This window comes from Eulemur rufifrons, chromosome 14 (genome assembly GCF_041146395.1).
Source record: "Eulemur rufifrons isolate Redbay chromosome 14, OSU_ERuf_1, whole genome shotgun sequence".
NCBI lineage: Eukaryota > Metazoa > Chordata > Mammalia > Primates > Lemuridae > Eulemur > Eulemur rufifrons.
In genome coordinates, this window is record NC_090996.1 from 23,485,710 (window position 1) to 23,499,949 (window position 14,240).

At 44.7% G+C, this 14,240-nt stretch overlaps 1 protein-coding gene across 1 annotated transcript in view; it reads right to left on the minus strand.

The window, feature by feature from the left end:
• The window catches only part of IQCK (IQ motif containing K), an 81,419-nt gene extending 67,252 nt beyond the window's left edge, over nt 1-14,167 (minus strand). The window contains exons 1-4 of the mRNA XM_069486447.1: nt 13,984-14,167; nt 6,502-6,566; nt 4,108-4,237; nt 3,248-3,345 (exon numbers count right to left, since the gene is read on the minus strand). Coding sequence (XP_069342548.1) covers nt 3,248-3,345; nt 4,108-4,237; nt 6,502-6,566; nt 13,984-14,167 — 477 coding nt within the window. The remainder of the gene's footprint in view (nt 1-3,247; nt 3,346-4,107; nt 4,238-6,501; nt 6,567-13,983) is intronic.
• Between the last annotated feature and the right edge of the window lie 73 nt (nt 14,168-14,240).

Below are 14,240 nucleotides of genomic sequence, written 5' to 3' on the forward strand. Positions count from 1 at the left end.
GCATTGAGGTTCCCTAGATTCCAATTCACCAGGCCTGTGTGTCGAAACTAAGCGTTTCTGGCAGAACAATATGAAGAAAGCCTCACAACGGTGTCTTTGTCAGGATAAGAGATGTGAAGCTCCCACTGCCTTCTACCCCCAAGGGCTACGGATGACGGCTGAATTGCACCTCCAGGGAGCAAAGGTTAGCCAATGCTGAGCTTTGGTCTTGCTGAGTGGGCTATGCAAGCTGAACAGTTCTGTTCAGGATCGAGAGGGGGTCTGCAGAGGCTGTGTGGAGAGCGGGTACCTGGAGAGGACAAAAATGTTTCCAGAGAGGATTAATGAAGTATTGCTTGATAAATGTGAACAAAACCCTTTTCCCCAGCTCCCCATGAAAAGATCCATAACATAAACCTTCTTTGTGGAATTGGATGGTTTTCTGGGAGCTGGGAGCTGGGACCAAGTCCTGACTTAGGCCTCTAGGTGGCCAAGGAACAAAAGTGAGGCCACTCAGGTAACAGGTGTAACCCCCTACCTGAGAAGCACCTGTACCACAGTAACACCGACGATAAATAATCAGTTAACATTTATCGAGTCCTTCCTGTGCTCCAGGGACTGGCCTAAGCACTTTGCATGAGCTACCTCATTTCATTCGCATAATAATCCCATGAGCAGGTGCTCTGATCAACCTCATTTTACTTATAAAGAAATGACAATGGCTCAGAGAGATGAAATGACTTGTCCTGGGCTGTGTAGCCAGCTGCGATGGAGGTAGACTTCAAAATCAGGTAACTTTGACTCCAGAGTCATGATCTTAATTACTATGCTATAAATCAAGGCCCAATTTACAAATTACTTGCATAATTAATATATAAGAGGGAGTCAGGCTGTGCCATTTGCCACCCACTGCTCTTCCCCATTGGCTAAACTCATGAAACAGATGGATGTTTTCTTCTCTCTCCCCTCCAGGGCATTCCTCTAGGGATGAATCCAACAGAACAGCCTTCCCAGAGAAAAGAGAGCTAGGTTTTGGTCAAGGACATTGTAATAATGATGCTCTCTGATGTATAAGTACACATTAATTTATTCAACATTTATTGAGAGCCAACTATATGTTCACTATATGCTAGGTATTGGGTAGAGTATACTAGGCATTGAGTAGAGATACAAAAATAAATCAAGCCAGGTGCAGGGGCCCACACCTTTAATCCCAGCTACTTGGGAGGCTGGGGCAGGAGGATTACTTGAGGTCAGGAGTTTGAGACCAGCCTGGACAACATAGTGAGACTCTATCTCTACAGAAAAATAAGAAAAACTAGCTGGGTGTGGTGACACATGCCTGTAGTCCCAGCTACTCAGGAGGCTCAGACAGGAGATTGCTTAAGCCCAGGAGTTCGAGTCTGCAGTGAGCTATGAATCCCACCACTGCACTCCAGTCTGGGCAACAGAGCAAGACCCTGTCTCAAAAATAAAATAAAATAAAAATAAATCAGATAGAGAATCTGTCCTCAAGGAACTTAAAATATTGGGGGAGACAGACACATATAAAATTAAGTGTATGTGGCTTAAGAATGTCTTAATTAAGGATGTCTTAATTTGCCATAAAATGAGGAACAGATGAAATACTCTGAAATCTGAGAGCTGGGATCAATTACTTCTACTTTGGGCCCAGCAGGGACTGGAAGCCTTGGAGAGAAGTCATGAGCTGAGTTTGGAAAAACAAGTAGAACTTAAATATGCAGAGAAGAGGAGTTCCAGGATTTTTTTCTAAAAAAAGAAGGAACAGATGCACAGAGGCCATGAAGTGGGGGGCTGGTGCAGGGGACTCGGAGTGGTTCTGTTTGGCTGGAGGGTACCAGCAGGGAAGGAGAGCAGAGGGACATGAGAGTGGAAGGAAAAGACAGGGCATGGCCCTGAAAGGCCAGGCTGAGGGTTGCTGGCTTCGTTGTGTGGATCCATCACTGCCAAATGGTGTGCTGTGGCCCAGGGCTGTACCCCAAATTCTTCCTTCATAACCGTGCTGCCCAAATTCTGATCAATGTCTCAGAATGCATTTTTGCCTCAAGGGAAGACATATCTGTCAGGTGAGGACTGTCGGAGGAATGTTATGCTGAGTGGATCAAGTGGCAGGAAACTAGGGGGAGGTGTAATATGCGGTTATTAAGAAGCAGGAGGGGCAGTGTAATGCCAAGGCACTGCTAAAGAAAAATCGAGTATTTGCTAGAACACGTGAGAACTTTGTCTCCTTAGTATCTATAAGTACCATCAGGGCAGTACGCAGGTCCTCTCAGACAGGGGCCCCGTGCTGAAGAGCAGCTACTCAGGTGATACCGTTAACTCTGAATGCTTTCATAGACCCCGGACGTGTCATACTGATCGGGCTTTGCACTGTAATTACTGTCAACCTTTTTAGTATAATTTTGAATCATTTAATCTGGATTCAAGCTCTGCCATGCAACTCTGATTGCATTCCAAACCTCTGTCCCTCTGTTTGATCATCTGCAGAATGCAGATAATAATAATGGGAAGAACCTTATAGGGCTGTTGTGAGGATTAACTGAAATAATGATGACAAAGCACTTAGCAAAGTGCCTGGCACAGAGTAAGTGCTTGGTCAATATGAAATGTTGTTGTTTTACTCTCTTTGTGTGGGTCATCCAAATTCTAGAATTCAAGACTATGCAGGGAACACATACACCGAAAGCATCTTGTGAACTGTAGACTAGACGGAGCCTCTGTGGGTATCTACAAGGGGGTGCACCAGGATCAGAACTCCGTTTGCACAGATAACTGGCTGCGGTGTGGTAATGACTACTACTTACTGAGCACTTACTGTGTGCCAGACCTCTCCGGAAGCAAGTTACATGCGTGACAGTTGGCATGAAGTGGGGTAGGGAGAGGCCAGAGGGGGAAGATCCATCCAGAGCCAGATAAGGGGTGAGGAGAGCTTTCACCAGCACGTGTGATAAACAGGAGCAGAGGACCCGACACCCGGTGGATGCCAAATGCACAGGAAAAGCAAGCTGGGAGGCCAAGCAAGGCGGAAAACCTCTCCGGAGCCCCAGTGGCCAGACAGATGGCAGCGCGTGTATGAGCACAGCTAGGTGGTGTGGCTGGGGTTGGGTAAGTGACCCAAAATGCAGGCTTTCCCTCCCACAGGGATCATTTTGAGAACAACTTGATGGTACTGAGATAATGAGCTGTCCTCCGATAAAAATGAATTATCGAGAATTTCAAAATAAAGAAACCCTGCCAAACAACTGACCTCAAAACATTTTTCTTTCTTTGCCTGGTGAAGCAGGCTGGCCATTCCGGGAAGCAGAATTGGAAAGATGAAAATTTCCAGATATTCTTTGGGGGAACCTAGAACAAACAAACAAAACTTCCCACTGCAAATCCCAAATGGCCCAAGTTGATCTGGGAGAAATGTTTACTTCTGAGCCAGAAAAAGGTACCGTCCATTCAGTAACATGACCTTAAACCTTACATTTTGCACCAGACTGCTAAGTTGGGCTGTATTACTACAGAAACTTGAAATGTCCCTCTGAGCCTCTGTAGTCTGGCAAGGATGTAGGCAGGGTCCTACATAAGGCCAGGTTCCCAAGGCAGGAACAGCAAGGAGGCCAGTGTGGCCAGGGGGACAAAAGCAAGGGAAGTATAATGCATAGGGTCTTGTGGCCACAGTGGTGGACGCAGCGGTTGGCCCAGGCCCAAAGCCTGCTATCAGAGGGCACAGAACAAGCCAGCAGGAGAGGGCCCAGCACCAGGAGGGCCCAAAGAACCAGGACTCAGTTCTGCAGACTCCACCTCTGGCTTCAACACACACAGCCAGGCAGCGTGACGCTTTCTTCTCCTTTTTACATTTGCTTACTCTTCTCTCTCCCCCCTTTGTATTTAAATGTAGGATCAAAGTATGCTTGTTGTCACTTATTATCTTTATTACATTTTAACCTGAAAGATAAATCAGTGGAATAAAGCATACTTCTCTTAAAAATAAAAATTAAAACAGGAACGTATTTACGTGGTCTCCGTGAGGTGTATCTGTCCACTCCCATCCCCGCCCTGTGGTTTCGCAATGTGACAAGCCCAAAACTACAAACGATGAAATCTCACTTCCTTACTTACATGTTTTTGGATCGACTATTTCCACTTTTTCTTCAGGACAGGGTTTATATGAGGTCACAGGGAAATGCGGAACTGGAAAACAGTGCTCTATATTGAAGCCATGGGACAGCATCTCCTCCAATGGTGAAACCTGGTGGTAGGTCGGAGAGGAAGGTCAATTCACGTAAACAGTATAAATGATTGTATTTTCTCCTATAACCTTACAAAGGAATAAAATTCTGTACCAGACGTTAAGTTCAAAGGGGCACGCTGAACATAAATCTTTGTCTGCCTTCCCCCTGAGACACCTATAAACGACAGTCAAGGAATAAACCCCTCATAGAGAAAAGAATCGGAGGGCCATCTGTAAATGAGAGATTTGCAAACATATCCAAAAGAAACAGGGATGAAGCCTGTTTCGATAAGTGAGAGGGGAAGGGAGCCACAGGAGGAAACTGCCCCAGAGGACAGAAGTCCATCTTCCTACCAGAATCTCAAAAGGGATCAACACTCACAGTTGACAGGCATTGCAGGGCGGGGATGAGATGGGAATGGTACGCAGGTGTTAAGAGGAAATCTGGCTGGGCTCCACTGGCCTGCTGCCCACCTTCCCCACCTCTGCTTCACCCCCACAATATGCATGAAGCTATGTTCACACCAGCATTTTATTATATAGCCAGCTCCCCCTCCTTTCCAATGACTCTTCTGTAAACAAACGAAACAAACAGCCCTGGGAAGGAACAAAACTACTTAGAACTACGTAGGGTACCATGCTGGTGGCCAAAAGAAAAAAAAAGTGATTTGGAGAGACCCCCCTGCCCAATCCCAAAATACTGACTTTCTGCCTGCTCACCGGGAAGGAAAATCTTGCAGTCGACAGTCACTCTCCATGAGCTCCCAGGCAGTGTTTTTCTGTTCATAGAAGAGCCCCACCCAGAAAACAAACCCACATGTATAGCAGTAGAAGAAAACTGCACCAGCTGTGATGGTTAATTTTCGGTGTCAACTTGACCAGATTAGGGATACCTAGATAGCTGGTAAAGCATTATTTCTGGGTGTGTCTGAGAGTGTTCCAGAAGAGACTGGCATGGGAGTCACTGAACTGAGTGGAGAAGATCTGCCCTTAGTGTGGGCAGGCACCATCCAATCAGCTGAGGGCCCGGAAGAAACAAAAAGGTGGAGGAAGGGTGACTTCTTGCTCTCATCCAGAGCCAGGATGCCCTCCTTCTCCTGCCCTTGGACCTCAGAACTCCTGCCTTTTGGGCTCCAGGACTCACACCAGTGGCTCCTGAGGATCTCAGGCCTTTGGTCACAGTCTCAGACTAATAGATACACCATCATTTCCTCTGGTTCTGAGGCTTTCGGATTTGGACTGAGCCACACCACCAGCGTCCCTGGTTCTCCAGCTCACAGATGGCCTCTCATGGGACTTCTCAGCCTTCACAATCACAGAGTCAATTCCCCTAATAAATGCCCTCTCACCTCTCTCTATATATATTTCCTATTGTTTCTGTCTCTCTGGAGAACTCTAACATACCAGCTATAGAGAAAAATTCACTCAGGCCTCCATTTTAAATTTTAAATAAACTAAGCTCTCTACTCAGATCAAGAAAATCAATGCATAAAAGACAAAGATCAAGATCTATAAATGGAACAACTGACCCTGGAAGAAGCACTAATAATTCAGAGAACAGAACTGTAATTAGTATCTGCAGAGAAATTTGAGAAAGAATTATATCCATAAAGCAAGGACAGGATGCTACGAAAAAGGAACAATCACAGAATAAGAAGGATGTTTCAGACACCAAAATCCTATGTCAGGGGCAGCTGCAGTAATGGAAGTTACCAGAAGTCTAGAGATACAGGTTTTGGTTCCATCCCTGTGACCTTGCTCAAGTTCCTTTATCTCTCAGAACCTTGCTTTTTAAAAAAAGTTTAAACTCCATTAAGTCCCTATTTAACTACAAGGTAGACTTCCTGAGGGACTCTCTTCCTGGCTGCCTTGTCCTTGGCCCTCTCTCCTTAGCACAGTCTTGCTCTTGCCCCCCTGCTCCAGCATGCGGAGGAACCTGCACTCTCTGCAAGTATCCCCAGCATGGACATGGTGTGAGATCCATCGTAAAGACTTTTCTCACCCAGGGTCTCATTTGAGCCCCACGGAGGCCCTGGGAGTTAGTCAAGGATTACTTGTCCCATTTCATAGATGCAGAAACTACGGCTTAAAGAGATCATGTGACACCCTCTAAGTGGCACCATTAGTAGCAGAGTTAGGATTGGCCCCGAGTTTCGGGTTCTAGCTCCAGTGCCTTCCCTTTCCCACCTCCTTAACTCATGACACTGTCTGCCAACCACTGGCCGTCGGTCTGTTCTCATCTTAGAGTCTCTTATTTAGGCTGAGTCCTGGGCAATACTCACAGTCATCACGGCTTCTTGTTTGGCTTTGTATCCTTCTGGAAAGGGAGGCTGCTCAGCTTCATACTCTAAAGAGAAGGGGAAAAAAATCCTCAATCCCATACTTCATTGCAGTTGGCGATGTAATTTCCTTCTCTTTGAATAAAACATTCTTAAATTTTATTCTGGTTGGAGGTATACAGAAATGAAAAACAAAAACTGGCCATTACAGGTTAATAATGAACATGAATCACCTTATTATCTAAAACAGGTAAGAGATGATCAGTCTCTCACATGAAAGAATCAAGGCTTTATCTAAGAGTCTGAGAGTCTTTCTCCCAGAGGATACAACTTCAGATTACGCCCCAATATTATGACAACTACAAGGAATAAAGGGAGGGAGAGGACATGGAGGGGGTTATGGGAAGGTGGACTAATGCCAACAACAGTCTACACAGGTTCTACAGGGAAGCGACAGCTATGGCTGAGAGAGGGACAGAAAATGCTCAGGGGCTGTATTAGTTACATTCCTAAAACAAAGACTGGTAAAAATATTTCTGGAAAGAGCAATGTTTTAAAGGCAATTGCAGAGTCACTTGCAATTGGAATGAGGAAAAATAAATTTCTGGGCAAGATGGTATTTATGGGAGATAGTTGTAGTAGACACAAATTCTATTCCATTACCTAGTTACTTAATTAGGTAGCATAGCATTTCTCAACCTCTTAACTTTTTGACTCCTGAGTATCAGGCTGGCGACAAGCACAATAGGCTCATTAGCAACTGTGATTCCCAGTGCCAGCTGTATTAGTTTTCTATTATGGTATACAAATTATCACACATTTAATGACATAAAACAATGTGAATTTATTATCTCACAATTGCCTTGAGTCAAGGGTCCGAGAATGGGTCAGTGTCTCTCATCAGGCTGAATTCAAGACACCAGCCATGGCTGGGGATCTTATCTGAGGGCTGGAGTCCTTTTCCAAGCTCACTAGTTGTTGGCAGAACTCAGTTTCTTATAGTTGTAGGTCTGAAGTCCTTGTTATCTTGTTTGTTGTCAGCTGGGACCCTCTCTCGGCTGCTAGAGGCCACCCTCAGGTCCTTGCCATGGTCAACGCACGACATGGTTGCTGCTACCTCAAGGCTAGCAGGAGAGTCTTTTCTGCTTGAATCTCTCTGACTTCTGACTTCTTTTAAGGGCTTGCCTGATTAGGTCAGACCCACCTACGATCATCTCCCTAATTTAAAAGTCAGCGGATTAAAAACTTTAAATACATCTAGAAAATTTTGCTTTTCATAGCACCACCTAGATGTGTGTTTGACTGAATAACAGAGAAGTGTGTGCAGTAGCTGGCAAGAGTCTTGGGGGCCATCGTAGAATTCTGCCTACCAAACCAGATATAGCTCTACCACTTTTATTTTTCCCTCAGACAAGCATGTATATTCATCCTTCTTTCCCCATTGTCTCAAGAATCATTGATATAGTTTGAAAACTGTTTATTTGGGTTTAAAATCTATACATTTATACCTTTGTGTGGTTACAAGAGCAAGACATAGGCCAGGTGTGGTGGCTCACACCTGTAATCCTAGCACTCTGGCAGGTCGAGGCGGGAGGATCGCTCGAGGTCAGGAGTTTGAGACCAGCCTGAGCAAGAGAGAGACCCCGTCTCTACTGAAAAAAAAAAAAGTAGAAGGAAATGATCTGGACAGCTAAAAAATATATAGAAAAAATTAGCTGGGCATGGTGGCACATGCCTGTAGTCCCAGCTACTTGGGAGGCTGAGGCAGGAGGATCGCTTGAGCCCAGGAGTTTGAGGTTGCTGTGAGCTAGGCTGATGTCTTGGCACTCTAGCCTGGGCAACAGAAGTGAGACTGTGTCTCAAAAAAAAAAAAAGAAAAGAAAAAGAGCAAGCCATACTTACTGAAAGAAAGTTTCTCTAATCAGTCTTATACATATTTAAAATGATATTTAACTTTTATTTGTAGTTCTTTATTATTTGCCATTTGTATTTTTTCCCAATGAAATTGCTTAGGAGTTCACTTAAATTTGATGGAAAAGATACAAACTTATTCATTGTATTACCACAAAAGATATACAGTTGGCTGGATATGGTGGCTCACGCCTATAATCCCAGCACTTTGAGAGGCTGAGGCAGGAGGATCGCTTAAGGTCGGGGAGTTTGAGACCAGCCTGGGTAACATATTGAGACAATGTCACTACAAAAAATAAAAAAATTAGCCAGCCATGGTGGCACACACCTATTACTCTGGAGGCTGAGGCAAGAGGATCACCTGAGCCCAGGAGTTGGAGGTTGCAGTGAGCTATAGTGATGCCACTGCACTCCAGCCCTGGTGACAAACGGAGACCCTGTCTCAAAAAAAAAAAAAAAAAAAAAGATATAATGTTGAAATGATTATGTAGAAGTATGAGAAAAAACATTAGCTCCAGGGAATCTGATGTTGTTTATTACTTAAAGCCGCAATAGTATTTGAGAATTCATCAGTTTCATCTTGCGATTTTAATTTGAAATACATAATTGATTAAAGACTGGTACTGATACATTGAAAGGCAAAAGAGAATTTGATTTAGTTTGTAAAGAGTATTGAACTCTCTAAAACAATTTGATTTACCATAGTTTGATTAACTAGATTTCTAAGAGCTGCTTCGGGGCTTAGAAAAACTTGTCTGTTCTGTTCTGCATTAGAAGTGCTTAAGAAAATCAGGTATGTCAAATTTATAAATGTTTACAATCTTTCAATTAGTGAAGCTTATAAATAAGATTAATTGATTAGGGGAATTAATGTTATATGCATGTTAAATGAACATTACTCTAAGCACAGGTGAAAGTGGTTGTCCATTTAATACAACAAAGGCAACATTCTGCGAGAGAACCAGAGCAGAAAGAGCCGGCAGAAGGAGCCTGGAATCTTCTTGGCAGAGCAGAGCCCTTGTACCAAAATTGGAACCTCTCCCTTCCACACTTCTGGGATGTGAGAATTTAATGTCTTTATTCTTAGGCCATTCATTATGAGTTGGGCTGTTATTTGCAGCTGAACGTGTTCCTAACGGAAACAGTAATTAAAATACAACATTTACCCACAGTAGCCTATTGGGAGGGGATGGACCAGGAAGGTGAAGAAGCTGGAAGTGAATCTGTTGAACATTTGGTGGGCAGATGCTATGGCGAGGGGTTGTCCAGGGTTGCTGGAGAGCCAGATGAATAGGGCAGAGGAGCTCAAGTTCTGGTGAGGGGGCGACTAGTAAGCCAAGGGTTAGGAGATGTGAAAATGCTGCACCCAGAGCTCTAGGAGCAGTGAAGACAAGGTGCTTTGAAGTTGGCCCGAGGAATCATGAAAGGCTTTCCAGAAGCAGCGCCACTTGGACTGAATCTTGAGAGATAAAGAGATGAGAAGGCAGAGATGTTCCAGTAAGAGGCAAAACTCGTGCAAAGGCATGGAGGAGAGGAACAGTATGGCGCACTGGAGAAATAGTTTGGTGTGACTCAAAGTACACAGTATAAGACAATGGTACTGTGCCTTGTACCTTGCCTGGAGTGTTTAAAATTCAGAGCTCAAGGAATTGCCCCCAAGGAATCTGAGTCACCAGGTCGGGGAGGATAGAGCCAAGGAATCTGCATTTTAACAAGTACTCAGGAGATTTTGATGTAGGTACTCCCAGTCCACACTTTGAAGCATGCTGGGATCTCACTTATGGGCTTGGACTTGACTGTCAAACAGACCTGAGTCTGAACCTGGTTCTGCCACTTATTCTGGGCAAGTTTCCTAACCCAAGCCTCAATTTCTTCATCTGTACAACAGGCACAATCCTCACTGAGTTGCTGTAAGGCTTAAATTACAAAGTAATGTACTTAGCGAAGTGTCTGGCATGTGAAGAGCAGTTCAATGAATCTTTGCCATTAGGATGATCTGGGCCAATAGTATGTGATGAACCAAGAACAATAAACTGGGATCAGATCACTAAGGGGCTTAAGGGTTAAGCTAAGGAGTTTATCATGAAAACTACAAAAATCACTGTAGGTCATAGCATAATGTGATTAAATTTTAGAGGGATTCCTGTTATACAGTGTGGAATATGGTGTGGAAAGAGGCCTGCCCCAAATAAGAAGCTACAGCAACAACCTAAGAAGAAAGGGAGTGGTAAGGGCCTGATCTAAGGCAGTAGACACGAGGACTGTCAGAGGTGGAGAGGCAAGGCAGGGTGGTGATGCTAAGCAGCTAGATACCGTTAAGTACTGGCAAAGGAGCATGTGGATCATAGAAAGTGAAAGGGAAGTAAGATGAATCCTTAGTTTCTGGACTGGGCAGTTGAGTGAGTGATGGTGACAGTCTTTGAGATTTGAGAGTAAGTTGTTTGTGTCTAGAATAGGGCCTGGAGGCATGCCTGGCCCAGCATTTACAACAGTTCCCATCACTGGTCTGAATGTATAATTTCTTTAGAGAAACAAGGTAGAAGCTAGTCTACAGTGGGTTAATAAAGGAACGGGAATAAAAGTGGTATAAACAAGGGCAGTGTGCTCCTTACGGAAGCCTGGCTGAGAGGGGAAGAGAGAGTGATAGCAGCTAGAAGAGGATATGGGGTTAAGGTAGAGATTGTTCCTGAGATGACAGACCAGAGGGTGTCTGGAAGGAAAAGGCAGTAGAGAAGCTAAAGATGTAGGAGAGGAGGTGATGATATAGCAGGATCCTAGGATTGCAGGAGACGGTACCAAAGCACAGATGGAGAGCTGAGCAATGAGTAGCAGGGTGAATACTTCTTCCATGTGTACAGGTGCAAACATGTTCGTTGGCAAAAGGACACTGCCTAATTCCCGATTGCCTACCTCTTCTAGTGAATGCCTCTTAGGCTAAGTGGTGCCACAGAACATTTGAGGAGGGAGTTAAACACGTGGACTAGTAGATGTAGGCAACCGGAGAAGGTACTGATGGATGTGATTGCTGAGCAGTGCTGAGAGCCAGCTGGGGTCATTTTTCTCCGGCTTGCTCAGTTGCTGTGCTGGAGGAACAAGCACTGATTCAGAACTGAATCCACGTCGGTATCTGGCAGGTGGGATGAGGGACTAGAATTTACAACAGCATTGAGGGCTGAAGCCAGAGAGTGACTGACTTAAGTGATGAACCAAAGACAGTAATAAGGATGTTGATAAAAGTAATCACCGCAGTATCAAAATAGAAACCTGTAAGCTGCAAATACCTTCACTTAGTCTTGGTTAAAACCATAAAACCATAAGTTGACCATAAGTCACAAGCTACTATAAAATTCACCTAGAAGCTTTGGTAGGAAAGAAGTTTATTGATAATAATACAGTCCTTTTGAGAATACGAAGCTCTTCATTGTCACTGGAAAAGATGAGGAAGAAAACGAAAGAACATTTACATATAAGTTATCACAGAGGCAGGCATTCACACACATACAAAAGAACACTAGCCAGGTGGGTTAAAGGTCTTGTTTAAGTTAGACATTTACTGATTTTGTATTTTGTCTTCATGAAATTGAATTTCTGGCAGGTCTGTTTTCTATGACAATTTGCATTTTAAATGGAGATGGCCTAATAGAATGTAATACCCAACCTCAAACATAGGATTACCACAAAGCCTATTTTTTCTTGTTCATTGTGAGAAACCGAATTTACTCACTATATGTGTGCTATATTATAGAAACTGCACTTGTTAGATGTTTAAGAATGGAGTTTATTGATCTAGGTTATAACAACCATCACAGTGCCCATGTGTATAATTCATCAATGTTGACCTCATTAACTTCATTTTGTAACTCGATCATGTTATAAGTGGTGTCAATTCACTTGCTTTTCAGAAAGCACAGAAACCCTTTGCCTTTGCTTTCTCCCTGCAGGCCTGTTTGACCAAATTAAACTCTGACTGTAAAACACAACACAAAGCATGTTGGTCAGCAATAATGGACATTTATTGACAACTTGCTAAACGCCAGGCACTGTACTAAGCACCTTTGCATTCATTATCTTATTTGGTCCTCACAACAGCCCTGTGAGGTAGGTACAATTACCCTCTTCTTATGGATGAGGTTGAACAACTTCCCCAACACCACCCCACTAGTAAATTGGATCATGAAGAGCTGGTTGGCCTGGAGAAGTGAAAGCTCTGGGAAAAAGACGGCCACAATAACTACCTTCAAATATTTGAGCAGATTCTTTGTAGTAGAGTGATTAGCTCCCAGGGTCATAGCATGAAAGGGTAAGGACTGAAGGTTAAAAGTTACAAAGAGAACATTCAAAATAAAACAGATTTTTCTAGTGCAATGTAATACTGGAGAAGGAATTTAAGCACTGGATGGGCGTTGGAACAGATGGCGTTTAAGGGTATCTACCAACAGTGAATCCACTATTCTCTTTCTCTTCTGTATTCCCCACTTCTTTCAACTCATCACTCTTTCATATACTGGTGCATTCATTCTTTTTTCCATTCAGTAACATTTACTGACCTGCATTGTCCAACACAGTAGCCACTGGCCACATGTGGCTACTTAAATTTATTAAAATTAAGTAAAATGAGCAATTCAGTTTCTCAGTTGCACTAACCACATTCTAAACACTCAATAATCACACGTGGTTGGTGGCTACCATATTTGATGGCATAGATTATTGAAAGTTCTATTGGGCAGAGCTGTTTCAAACAGCTGAGGTAGTGATGGTGGCCGCAAGAATGAAAAATCTGAGACGTTGACCTTGAGGAGTTTACAGTCTAGTGGAGGGAAAAAAAAAAAATCCCACCACCCAACATTACTCATTAAGAACACTTATTTAGCTCTTGCTGTAAATCAGGCAGTTTGCTAGGCACTTTCTTTGACTATCTGGTTCCATCCTCCTTACACCATGAAACAGGTGCCATTATTACTCCCACTTACAGAGAGAGTAGTAATATTAAATAACTTGCCCAACGTAGGTGAAGAGTACTGTAGGGCTTCATGACCCAGGTATGTGTAGGGCCACAAACCAAGGGGAGGCAAACTCTATTTGGGGGTGTTAAGGAAAGTAAGAAGCAAGAAGGAATTAAAATCTATTTGTTCTCCCAACGGGTACTCAACGTGTGGGCCACCGACTACCTGCATTAGAATCACCTGGCGTGCCCTTTAAAATGGCAGATTTCCTAGATCCCCTTGAACATCTGTGAGCGGGGCCTGGGAATCTGCGTTTTGAACAAGGTGCCCATCCCGGCACCAACGATTCTTTCCTGTTCACTAAATGAGGTTGAAGAACCTGTCGTCCACACCACAGGGCTCTTTTTATCCTGCCTTCCCTTGCAATCCCCTTGCCTTTGACCTGACTACGGATGGAGGTTGGAGGCCGCGCTGAGCCTCAGTTTCCCCGTGCGTAGAATGCGGAGGCCAGCCGGCCCGCGACGCGGCTGCCCGGCGGCCTCGCACGTCAGCCGCCTGGCGCACAGTGGGTGCGCAAAGCACGCGGCCCCCGCCCGGGGCCCGCCCCTCTCGGCCAGTCCGGGCAGCCTACCCTCGCAGATCTGCTCCCACAGGCTCTTGCCCGGCGGCTCGGCGACCTGCCCCGGCAAGACAGTCAGCTCCGGGGACCCGGAGGACGCGGTGCGCACTGACGTCCGGGTGATCGACGAGGTTGCGGAGCAGCTTGGCTCCTCGCGCTGGGCGGTACGGCTAGAGATCCGCGGCGGCGCCGCCATGGCCGCGGTTTCCAAGGCAACTGCGTTCGCCGTACGACCGCGACCCGGAAGAAGCCGTATCCCCAGGGGGTGG